Below are 10,504 nucleotides of genomic sequence, written 5' to 3'. Positions count from 1 at the left end.
GAGATGGGGAGGGGAGGAAGGAGACGGGGGAGGGGGAGGCAGGTCCCGGCGGGTCCTCGGGGCAGACTGGCAGTGTCTCTCTCTGGAGGGGGCCAACGGGCTTGAGGCTTCTCTCATTGGCTTTTCCTTCAAACATCATGACAGTCTTATGTTCACAAAGTCTCGGCAAGAGATGGTGTGGCCAACCTCGCCTGTCACCATAGTCTTCATTTCCAGGTGGGTCTTGGGGACCCCAAGCTTCTCCACTATCCATCCTCTTTAAAGACATCAGATGGTCAGTCTCGCCCTCATTGTTCAGGTCAGGCTCCATGTACTTCTCTTTAAAGGCTGCAAGTTTTTCTGGCAGGTTGTCTCCATCACTGTACTTCTGGTCACAGAGGAACTCCTTTGAACCTGTTGCTGAACTCAACTGGTATGATGCGCACCGGGCTCCTGCCGCCTCCAAAGAGGTGCCATTTAAGTAGAGATCAGATGGAAGCGAAGGAGGAAGCCAACTGGGGAGAATATTCCAGATAGAGGGAACTCGAGTGCAAAGCACTGAAGCAGGAATGAGACTGGCATATTCACAGGAGGGCAGAGAGACCAGTGTAGCAGGATCTGAGTGGACAAAGGAGAGACAGAGGTGACACCATCAGCCTCACCCAGGGATTGCCGGCTTACAGTTTATTTTCACTTTACAACCCCCCAGGAGGCGAGCAGGTTTGCTTGGTGGAGGTAGGTGGGAAGAATGGGGAAAAGGGGGCAGATTCACAAATATTGAGTGCTTGCTATGTTTCAGGCACTGTGCTAGCCTCTGGGTTTTTGTTTTGGTTTTTTTGGCTGTGGCATGTGGGATCTTAGTTCCCCAACCAGGGATTAAGCTCGCATCCTTCTGCCATGGAAGTGCAGATTCTTAACCACTGAACCACCAGGGAAGTCCCAATATCTAGGTATTTAAAACAGACATAGTTGTGTCTTCTCTGGTGGTCGAGTGGTTAAAATAGACAGTCCCTCTCTTCAGGGAGCTTCTAGCAGGGGAGATACACAATGAAGCAGGAAAATCAAGGAATAATTGAATAGGGCTTCCCTGGTGGTTCATTGGTAAAGAATCTGCCTGCCAGTGCTGGAGACCAGGGTTCCATCCCCGATCAAGGAAGATCCCACATGCCGTGGAGCAAACCACGCCTGTGTGCCACAACTATTGAGTCTGTGCTCTAGACCCCAGGAGCCACAGCTAGGAAGTCCAAGTGCTCTAGAGCCCATTCTCCGCAACAAGAAAAGCTACGGCAATGAGAAGCACACGCACCACAACTAGAGAGTTGGCGTCACCGACTCGATGCACATGAGTCTGAGTAAGCTCCGGGAGTTGCTGATGGACAGGGAGGCCTGGCGTGTTGCAGTCCATGGAGTCGCAAAAAGTCGGACACGACTGAGCGTCTGAACTGAACTGAACAACCAGAGAGTAGGCCCCCTGCTCTCCGAAACTAGAGAAAAGCCCACAGAGCAACCAAGACCCAGCACAGCAGTTTCAGTTCAGTTCAGATGCAGCGAATGCAATGAAGGAAGCCACTTACAGAATTTGGACAGGAACATAATTTGGCCTCGGGGGAATGTCTGTTTGAGGAAGTAGCATGAAAGGAGTAGCCCTGGAAGATGAGTGGTGCTAGCCAGGACGAGGATGCATCAGCACATTTATTACCACCCCTGTGTCATCACACGTTCATTCTCACTCACTGAAGGAGCAAGCAGACCTGAGACACGGGATGTAAAAATCGCCCATGTAACAAATCAAATGGCCAAGCCAGGTTTCAACCGGAGGTTCTTTACCTCACTGCCCTGTTACCTTCTGTGGCACCAACAGCGCTGGCTGTTTGCAAAGAGCAGATTCTGACTGCTGTGGCATCTAGGAAATAACTGTGCTATCTCGGCCTTGACCAGATGTGGCTGGAGGCTGGGGAAAAGGACCACATGGGAACCAGGAAAGCCGAACAAGCTGAGCTGAATGATTGGTGAAGGGAAGTGATGGGCTAAGGTTGGAAGCGCCCTGCTCCATTGCACTCCAGCCATCGGCACTGTGGGGTGTGAATCACATGGCACTGTGCTGCCCACACCGAAGTGCCCAGAGGATGCTCTCTACCAAGGACTCAGAAGCAATAGGGTGTGATGGAAAAGTATCTAGCCAGGGCTAGACACCAAAGGACCTGGGTTTAGATGAAGCTCTGCAACCTGGGCAACTCATCATCTCTTTGAGTTTTTGTTCTTATTTTAAATGATTGTAATAACGCCAGCCATGGGTACCCTCTAGGACTGTTTGTGGTGTATAGGAGCTCTCAGCTGTGTCCGACTCTTGGAGACTCCATGGACTGCAGCCCACCAGGCTCCTCTGTCCATGGAGTTTTTCAGGCAAGAATACTAGAGTGTGTTGCCATTTCCTTCTCCAGTAGATCTTCCCGACCCAGGGATTGAACCCATGTCTCCTGCAATGCAGGCAGATTCTCTACTGTCCAAGCCACCAGGGAAAGCCTATAGACGCATTGTGCTGTCCTGTGCTATGCTTACCTGCTCAGCTGTGTCTGACTCTTTTCAACCCCATGGACTGTAGCCCACCAGGGTCCTCTGTCCATGGAATTCTCCAGGCAAGAATACTGGAATGGGTTGCCATGCTCTCCTCTGGGGGATCTTTCCAACCCAGGGATCGAACCCAGGTCTCCAGCATTGCAGGTGGATTCTTTATCATCTGAGCCCCCAGGGAAGCCCAAGAATGCTAAGTGGGTAGCCTATCCCTTCTCCAGGAGAAATTCCCAATCAGGGTCTCCTGCATTGCAGGTGAATTCTTTACCAGCTGAGCTACCAGGGAACTCCATAGATTTCACTGAAGAACTACACAGCTTTCTGTGAATGTTGGAATTGTTAATATCTGTCCTTTTCTTCAGCTGTCAGAGTGGGAAACTGCAGAGAAAGCACAAATTTATTATGCAGGAAGTTCTCAGGGACCAATCTCTTTCCCAGCGTCTTCCGCTCTGCTCCTTTGAGGACAACATACTTCAAAGATGATTTTGTGGGGAGAACAGAAATGAGTGCTGAAAACTCAATGGGACAACACAGTGAGACAGAATCAAAGAAACCTGACTTCAATCCTGTATTAGTTAGCTGTTACTGCGTAACAAACAACCACCAAATCTCAGGGGCAATCCACGATACCATGTATTTCTCAGTGCTGGATTTGCAGGTCAGCCAGGGCAGCTTTGCTACAGCTTTATTGTCATTTCTCCTCTCTAAGCCTGTTTTCCAGAAAATAGAAGTAATATTACTTTACAGAGTCAGAGTGAGGATGATGTTCCACCCTCCCTTTTAACTAAACATACCCTTTGTTTAGGATATGATAGACGCTAGATGGTGTTCACCCTCTAGGCCAGTTAGTAATCCAAGAAGTGGTCTGACCTGCAGGAGACAATGAAAGCTACTGGCCAAGCCAATCAGACTGGCTGTCCCCCAAATGCAGCGCAGAAGACAGAGCCAGTAAGTCTGTAAAACAGACAGCGGCATACCTCCAGGAAGAAGAGATACCCTCAAATAAATACTGGGCAGGTTTCAAGAGCTGGAGATAAGTCTGCCAGCTCTTGGAGTCATCTCAGCTATTGATATCTTCCTTTCAGTTTTAGTCTTTAGCCCACCTATATCCTTCTAACAACCTCCAAGCCCTTTTTTTTTTTTTCTTAAGGAGTCCTGCATAAAGCATTGCACTTTGCACTTAGAAGCATTGTGCTAACATGGAGAAGGTGCATATAAAGTTGCCAGCCTTGAACTTGGGATACAGTAGGTTCTTAGCACCTGGTGGCTACTGTTCACTAATCAGGGAGCTGCTTAAGAGCAGGGATGGGATCTCTTGGTTTTTCAAAAGGCCTCTCACACAGAAGATGTTGATCAGATGTTTATGGGATAAATGACCAAATGAGTGAATTTCTATGCCTGAGCCCCTGTGGAGAAACAGCCAAATGGCACGCATCATTTTATCCACACAGCAAAGAGTCATCAGACACCCACTTGTGCCAGATCCTGGGCAAGGGGCTCAGAATCTCTCTATGGACAAGACAACTTCCCTGCTCTCATGAAGGTTATGTCTGGTGTTGAACTGGATGATAAACAAGAAAAAGGATCAATGTATGATGTCCGGTAAGGGAAGTGTTATGACAAAAAAATAAAGGAAGGCAAGGAGAAAGAGGGACTGAAAGAGCGGAGGGCTGTTTTGAGAAGTCTTTGAAATACCTTGTGGATGCTGACTCACTGTTTGGGCCTTGGTTCACCTGTCTCACAATGGGGACGCTGTTGGATATAATGGACTGGGAGGGTCCTTCTGAACCCAGTGTTCCCAGTTTCTGTGGTTATGCAAGGCAGTGGCTGGACATTCCATACAGCCTCTGGAAACCCCAGGCTGTCATTATCTGGAGCTAAAGAGAGATTTGCATGGAGCAAAGAGGACCAGAGAAGGCTGGTGCCATTCTGGGAGAGAGAAGACCCCAGGGCTCACTCTCTCAGATGGTCTGAAAATAATGACATGACTCCCTGTTATTTACTGGGTGTGAAGAGCTGTTGGGGAGGGAACTTTCCAACTCGAGATTCTCAGAGGGAGACCTCTGTAATTATAACAACAGGTAACATCTCTGTGCAGGGTATGTGCTAAGAACTATACTCTCAACACTCATGATATAAGAACCATAAGGACTCCCAGGTTACAAATGAGGAAACTGGGACACAGAGAGGTAAAAGGCCCTGCCCCAGGTCACACAGCCAGGATTATAGCCCAGATCTTTCTGAGCATGAAGCTTGGACTCTCAGTTTCTAACTATAACATGAGTAAGAAAAGGATGACTGCTCAAGGAGAGAAACAGATGTAGTACAAGATGTCTTAGGGGAAAGAGAGATGAGAGCTAGAAGGAAAGAGTGAGGGATTTGAGAAGGCTTCCTGGAGGAGAAGGCAATTGAGGTGGCCATTAAGGATCGGATTGGTTATAGTTTCTTGGGCTTGATGTCTCAGTCTAGAGGAGGGAATTGGGAACTTTGGTTCTACAAACCTTAAACTACTGCATTTGGTTTTATAGGAGCCAAGGAAAAAGAAAACCTGTTAGAGCTTTTTAAAGGGGCTCAGAGCAAGTTGCTTTTAACTCTTTGAGGGTCAGGACTTCTTTGTGGATCTGAAGAGAAACTCTGAAATTACATGCACCAGAAAACTTTACACGGAGACACATACTCAACAGAAGTCGGGACCATCCATGAACTTTTAGCCCCAATCCAAGAAACACGGTTAAAATCCTACAAATTCACAAATTACTACATTCACACATGTTGGATGCCTTCAGAGAGATTCTCAGAACTTCAGCAAGCGGAGATTAATTTCTTAATTTCAGAAGGTTAGGATAGATTTATAGAAGAGCTTCCATTGTCTCAACTTAGCATGCCTCAGTCTCTTCTGCTAGTTTCTTTCTAATGGAAAAGCTATGTACTTCCTGGCATATTTTTCAGTTGACAGCTAACCTTGTTCATCAAAAGTTTGCATAGTTAAAAGGTTGTAATTTCCAACATGTTGTAAATTCATACCTTAAAAAGAAATGGTTATATCATTCTTAAATGTATGTATCCAGTACCCTAGCAATTCGATAGCTACAACTATCTGTTAAAAAATATACGTATATATATGTATATGTGGGGACTTCCCAGGTGGTCCAGTGGCCAAGACTCCATGCTCCCAATGCAGGGGGTCTTGGTTTGATTCCTGGTCAAGGAACTAGATCCCACATGATGCAACTAAAAATCCTGCATACCACAACAAAGGTCTAAGATCCGGAATGCCACAACTAAGACACAGCACAGGCAAATTAAAAAAAAAAAAAAAATTGAGCAAGCTTCTCTAACAGTGCGATTTTACAGCATTCCTTTTTCTACTTGAACTCAAATTTCTATTCCATGTTCCCCCACAATATTTTACAACAGTGTATTTTTTATGTTTATATGACATATGGATAATTTCGTCATAATTTTCTGCACATATTTATTTACTTATATGCAAACTGGATCATTATTTACTTTCTGTGACTTTAACACTAATTTAACACTAGGCACTAATTTTTCTATTATTACAACTATCATATAAATGTAATTGATCAAAACAATATAAAGCCTTCCCTGGTAGTCCAGTGGTTAACACTTGGTGCTGGGGACATGGGTTTGATCTCTGGACAGGGAACTAAGGCCTTCCCAGGTGGCTCAGCGGGTAAAGAAATCCACCTGCAATGCAGGAGATGCAGCCAGATGTGGGTTTGATCCCTGGGCTGGGAAGATCTCCTGGAGGTGGGCATGGCAACCTGCTCCAGTATTCTTGCCTGGAGAATCCCATGGGCAGAGGAGCCTGGTGGGCTCCAATCCATATGGTCAGACACAAGTGAAGTGACTGAGTACACACACAGAAAGAACTAAGATCCCACATGCCGCCTGGCACAGCCAAAAAAAAGAAATTAAGAAGTACACATATTTCCATTTTTAAAAGTCAGAGGAGAAAATTTAACCCTTAATTGTGCTATAATTGACATAAAATAAATGACATATTTAAAGCATACAGTTTGACACATGTATACACTCATGAAACCACTCCTACAAACTTAGATAAATAATTATTTAACAGAAAAAATAAAAAAAGGAAGGTTCCCCCCACCCCCACCAATGAGTCACATTTTCCTGGATGAATGTTGCCTGCGCTAAAATGAGGTCGATTTTTTGCAATAATTTTATTCCCATGTTTGGTTGTTGGTTTTTTTTTTTTTTTTTGTCAAAGTGGTGTACTGAAGCCAGCTTGTACTAATTCAGTTTGGGGGAATTTGTGAGTAGTTGTTTCACAAAATGACTCCTGAAAACTAAATTATATGAACTTGCAATTAAATTATCTGTGTTAAAGACAAAGGAAATAAGTACTCAGCATACTCATCACTTACTAATTATTCCCCTACGTTTTACTGTTATCTACACTCTTGATATTATCTGCCTCTATTGTATTTGTGTGGTGGAAATACTGCTTATCTGTCACCAACTCAGTGAAATCACCTTGGTTGCTTGAAATCAGCCAGGGGTAGTAGTATTTACACCATAGAAATTGGCAAATGGTGCAAGTTAGGTCTTCCCACCTTCCCCAAGGTATTTTTACATGTTTACCAGCACAGGGCTGGCAGTAAGTGCTGAGAAACCTTCAACTTAATGAAGATGGTGGGAACAAAAGGAGTGTTGTTAGAGCGATGTGATGACAGGTAACTGAAACTGCATAGTGAAAAAATTATTTTTAATGATCTGTCTACTGACGACTAGATTAGACCTTATCCTTCCATTCTGTGGAAATCAAGGATTGCAAAACCCATCTGACTTGCAAAAGGATTTTATCCTGACATAAAAGTCATTTATTTTCCTGGTTTATTTCCAAATCCTAAGGAAGAATATTGAGAAGAGCTGAAAATAATTGCTGGCCTTTAAATCTGTAGAGAAAAACATGGTCTGCGTTGGAAGCTTACTTTACTGTCAAGACTCTCTGCTTCAAAAAGATTTTCATCCTTTGATAATAATTAAGGGACGGAAAAGAGGAAGTTATTCCCAACTCTCCACAAAGTATATCAATTCATTATACGAAGTGAAGTTGCTTAGTCATGTCCGACTCTTTGCGACCCCATGGACAGTAGCCAACCAGGCTCCTCCATCCATGGGATTTTCCAGGCAAGAATACTGGAATGGGTTGCCATTTTCTTCTCCAGGGGATCTTCCCCACCCAGGGATCCAACCCGGGTCTCCTGCATTGTAGGCAGACGCTTTACTGCCTGAGCCACCAGGGAAGTCCATTATATCCCAACAGGAGCCAAATACTCTGCTTCTGAAGCCATGCTTCAGTCTTGGAAAGAAAGATACATCTGTATTATATGTACGTATATCTTTATGGGAGATATATATATATGCCATAAAGATATAAATACATGCCATAGGTGTGCGTGCCAAGTTGCTTTGGTCGTGTCCTACTCTTTGTGACCCTGCGAGATTCTCCGGGCAAGAATAATGGAATGGGTAGCCATGCCCTCCTCCAGGGGATCTTCCCCACCCAGGGATCCAACCCATGTCTCTTATGTCTCTGCATTGGCAGGCAGGTTCTTTACCACTAGCACCACCTGGGAAGTCCCATATGCCATATATATGTGTATGCTGCTGCTAAGTCGCTTCAGGCGTGTCCGACTCTGTGCGACACCATAGATGTCAGCCTACCAGGCTCCCTCGTCCCTGGGATTCTCCAGGTAAGAACACTGGAGTGGGTTGCCATTTCCTTCTCTAATGCATGAAAGTGAAAAGTGAAAGTGAAGTTGCTCAGTCATGTCTGACTCTCAGCGACCCCATGGACTGCAGCCTACCAGACTCCTCCGTCCATGGGATTTTCCAGGCAAGAGTACTGGAGGGGGGTGCCATTGCCTTCTCCAATATATGTGTATATATGTATACAAATATGTATGTATGTATACATCACCCTTGGCACTTTGATTGTCATATGATACTTCCCCCTATTAATTCCAACAGTACTTGTACTTGGGACCTCAGAGGATTTTACCAAACCCTTCCTCACACACACACACACACACACACACACACACACACAGAAAGTAAGGAGGATATGCAGAGGGTAATGTGAACATGAAACTGTCTTATACAAAAGGTGGGATCTGAGAATTACGATAAACTTGCCAGAGACTTTACTGGTGGTCCAGTGGCTAAGACTCCTAGCTTCCAATGCAAGGATGCTGCATTTGATCCCTGGTCAGGAACTAGATCCCATATGCCTCAATGAAGTCCACAGCGTCCCAAAGAGTCGGACACAACTGAGCAGGTAACACAAAAGAGCTCACATGCCACAACTAAAGATTTTGCATGCCACAACTAAGACCTTGCACAGCCAAGCGAATAAATATTTTTTTTAAAAAATGAACTTGCCGAACAGCTCTCGAAGAGATCAAACTGTTTAGGAAGTTCAATATCAAGAAAACAAATTCCTTAAAACAGAGGTCAGCCACCCTAAGACCAACAAGCCCACCCCTAGCTTGTTTATGCTCAGCCCACTAAGAATGCTTTTACACCGACCTGCCTGGTGGTCCAGCCGCTAAGACTCTGAACTCCCAATGCAGGGGGCCTGGGTTCCATCCCTGGTCAGAGAACTAGATCTCACATGGTGCAGGCAAGAGTTTGCTTGCCACAACTAAAGATCCTGTGAGCTGCAACCAAGACCCATCATGTGCAAATAAATAAATAAAAATGAACCTTTTATTTTTTTTTAAGAATGCTTTTACATAATTTAAATGGTTGGGAAAGAAGAAAATCAAAAGAATCCTATCTCAGGACACCTGAAAATTATATGAAATTCAAATTTCAGAGTCCAGTTTAATCAGGACACAGCCACTCTCTTTCCTTTAAGTATTTAAGGTTGCCTTTGTGCTGCAAAGCTAGAGTTTTGAGTAATTGTGACAGAGATGATCCGGGCCTAAAACATTTAGCTTTTTACAGAAAAGTGCCTGCTGACGCCAGTCTGAAAACAGCCGGCGATTGTTGCCCGTTCTCGGAGGGGAGTGTACCCATCTGGAAGGGCGCTGATCTAAATTCACGGCCCTGGGCAAGTCCTTCCGGTCTATGGGCCTCAGTTTCCCTAACTGTAAAATGGGTTTATGCACAGCACTCTCGGGTCACCTGCCTAGCTGGGGATCGGGGATCGGGGCTGCTGGAGGCCAGAGACTGGATGGACTGAGAGGCCCGCGCCCACGGGGCCGGTCCCTCGGGTTTCCAACGGGGCGGGTAGGAGCAGCACCCCGGAGGCTCAGCTTTCGCGGGGGAATTCCGGGCGGGGTGCGGGCAGCGGGGGCGGGCCGGGGCGGGGCCGGGGGCGGGGCCGATCACCGCCTATAAGAAGGGACGCGCGCCAGCCCTGGCCACCCGCCTGCGCGCCCTCTGCGGACCGTGGTACGATGGCCCCCGCCCGCCTGCTCGCGCTGCTGCTGCTCCTCGTGGGCGTCCCCGCCGCCGCCGCCGAGTCGGTAGGTGCTGGGAGATCCCCGAGCGGGGCCGGAGGGCGGGGGGGCGGACCGGTATCGTCTTTGTTCTGGGATCCTACGGTGGGGTCCAGGGGCGGGCAATCGGGGGAGTGTGCCGTCCCCAGCTACACCAGGGAAACTTTGTTGGAAACTTTGCCCTGGGATCCCAGGGAGGCTCCGGGGCGGGGGAGCGGGGTGACCCCTCCGCGCACGGTGCGCCCCCAGCCTGTTGCGCTTCTCGCCTCACCCTGGCCTCAGCCCCGGCGCGGGCTCCAGGCTCGGACGTGACTAAGCTGGTGTCACCTCGCCTCCCCTCACCCTCTCGCCCCTTCCCCGGTGATCCCAGGGCAGGCTCGCGCCCTGACCCCCCTCCGCGCCCTCCAGAATCCGAGATGGCCTCGACATGAAGGGGGGTTGCGTGTACTCGGAAGGGG

The 10,504-nt window shown here is 47.0% G+C and overlaps 1 protein-coding gene and 1 long non-coding RNA gene across 2 annotated transcripts in view; one reads left to right on the top strand and one right to left on the bottom strand.

Moving 5' to 3' along the window:
- Nucleotides 1-10,504, bottom strand: part of LOC128058529 (uncharacterized) — an 18,273-nt gene continuing 7,769 nt past the window's right edge. The window contains exon 3 of the long non-coding RNA XR_008200497.1: nt 1-597. This is a non-coding gene — a long non-coding RNA (uncharacterized LOC128058529). The remainder of the gene's footprint in view (nt 598-10,504) is intronic.
- SDC4 (syndecan 4) overlaps nt 9,985-10,504 on the top strand; it is a 19,696-nt gene continuing 19,176 nt past the window's right edge. Inside the window, exon 1 of the mRNA XM_052651008.1 lies at nt 9,985-10,073. Within this exon, the coding sequence (XP_052506968.1) occupies nt 10,005-10,073 (69 nt within the window). The 5' untranslated portion in view covers nt 9,985-10,004. The remainder of the gene's footprint in view (nt 10,074-10,504) is intronic.

This window comes from Budorcas taxicolor, chromosome 13, assembly GCF_023091745.1.
Source record: "Budorcas taxicolor isolate Tak-1 chromosome 13, Takin1.1, whole genome shotgun sequence".
NCBI classification, from domain to species: domain Eukaryota; kingdom Metazoa; phylum Chordata; class Mammalia; order Artiodactyla; family Bovidae; genus Budorcas; species Budorcas taxicolor.
This window is presented reverse-complemented; position numbering and strand designations above follow the sequence as displayed.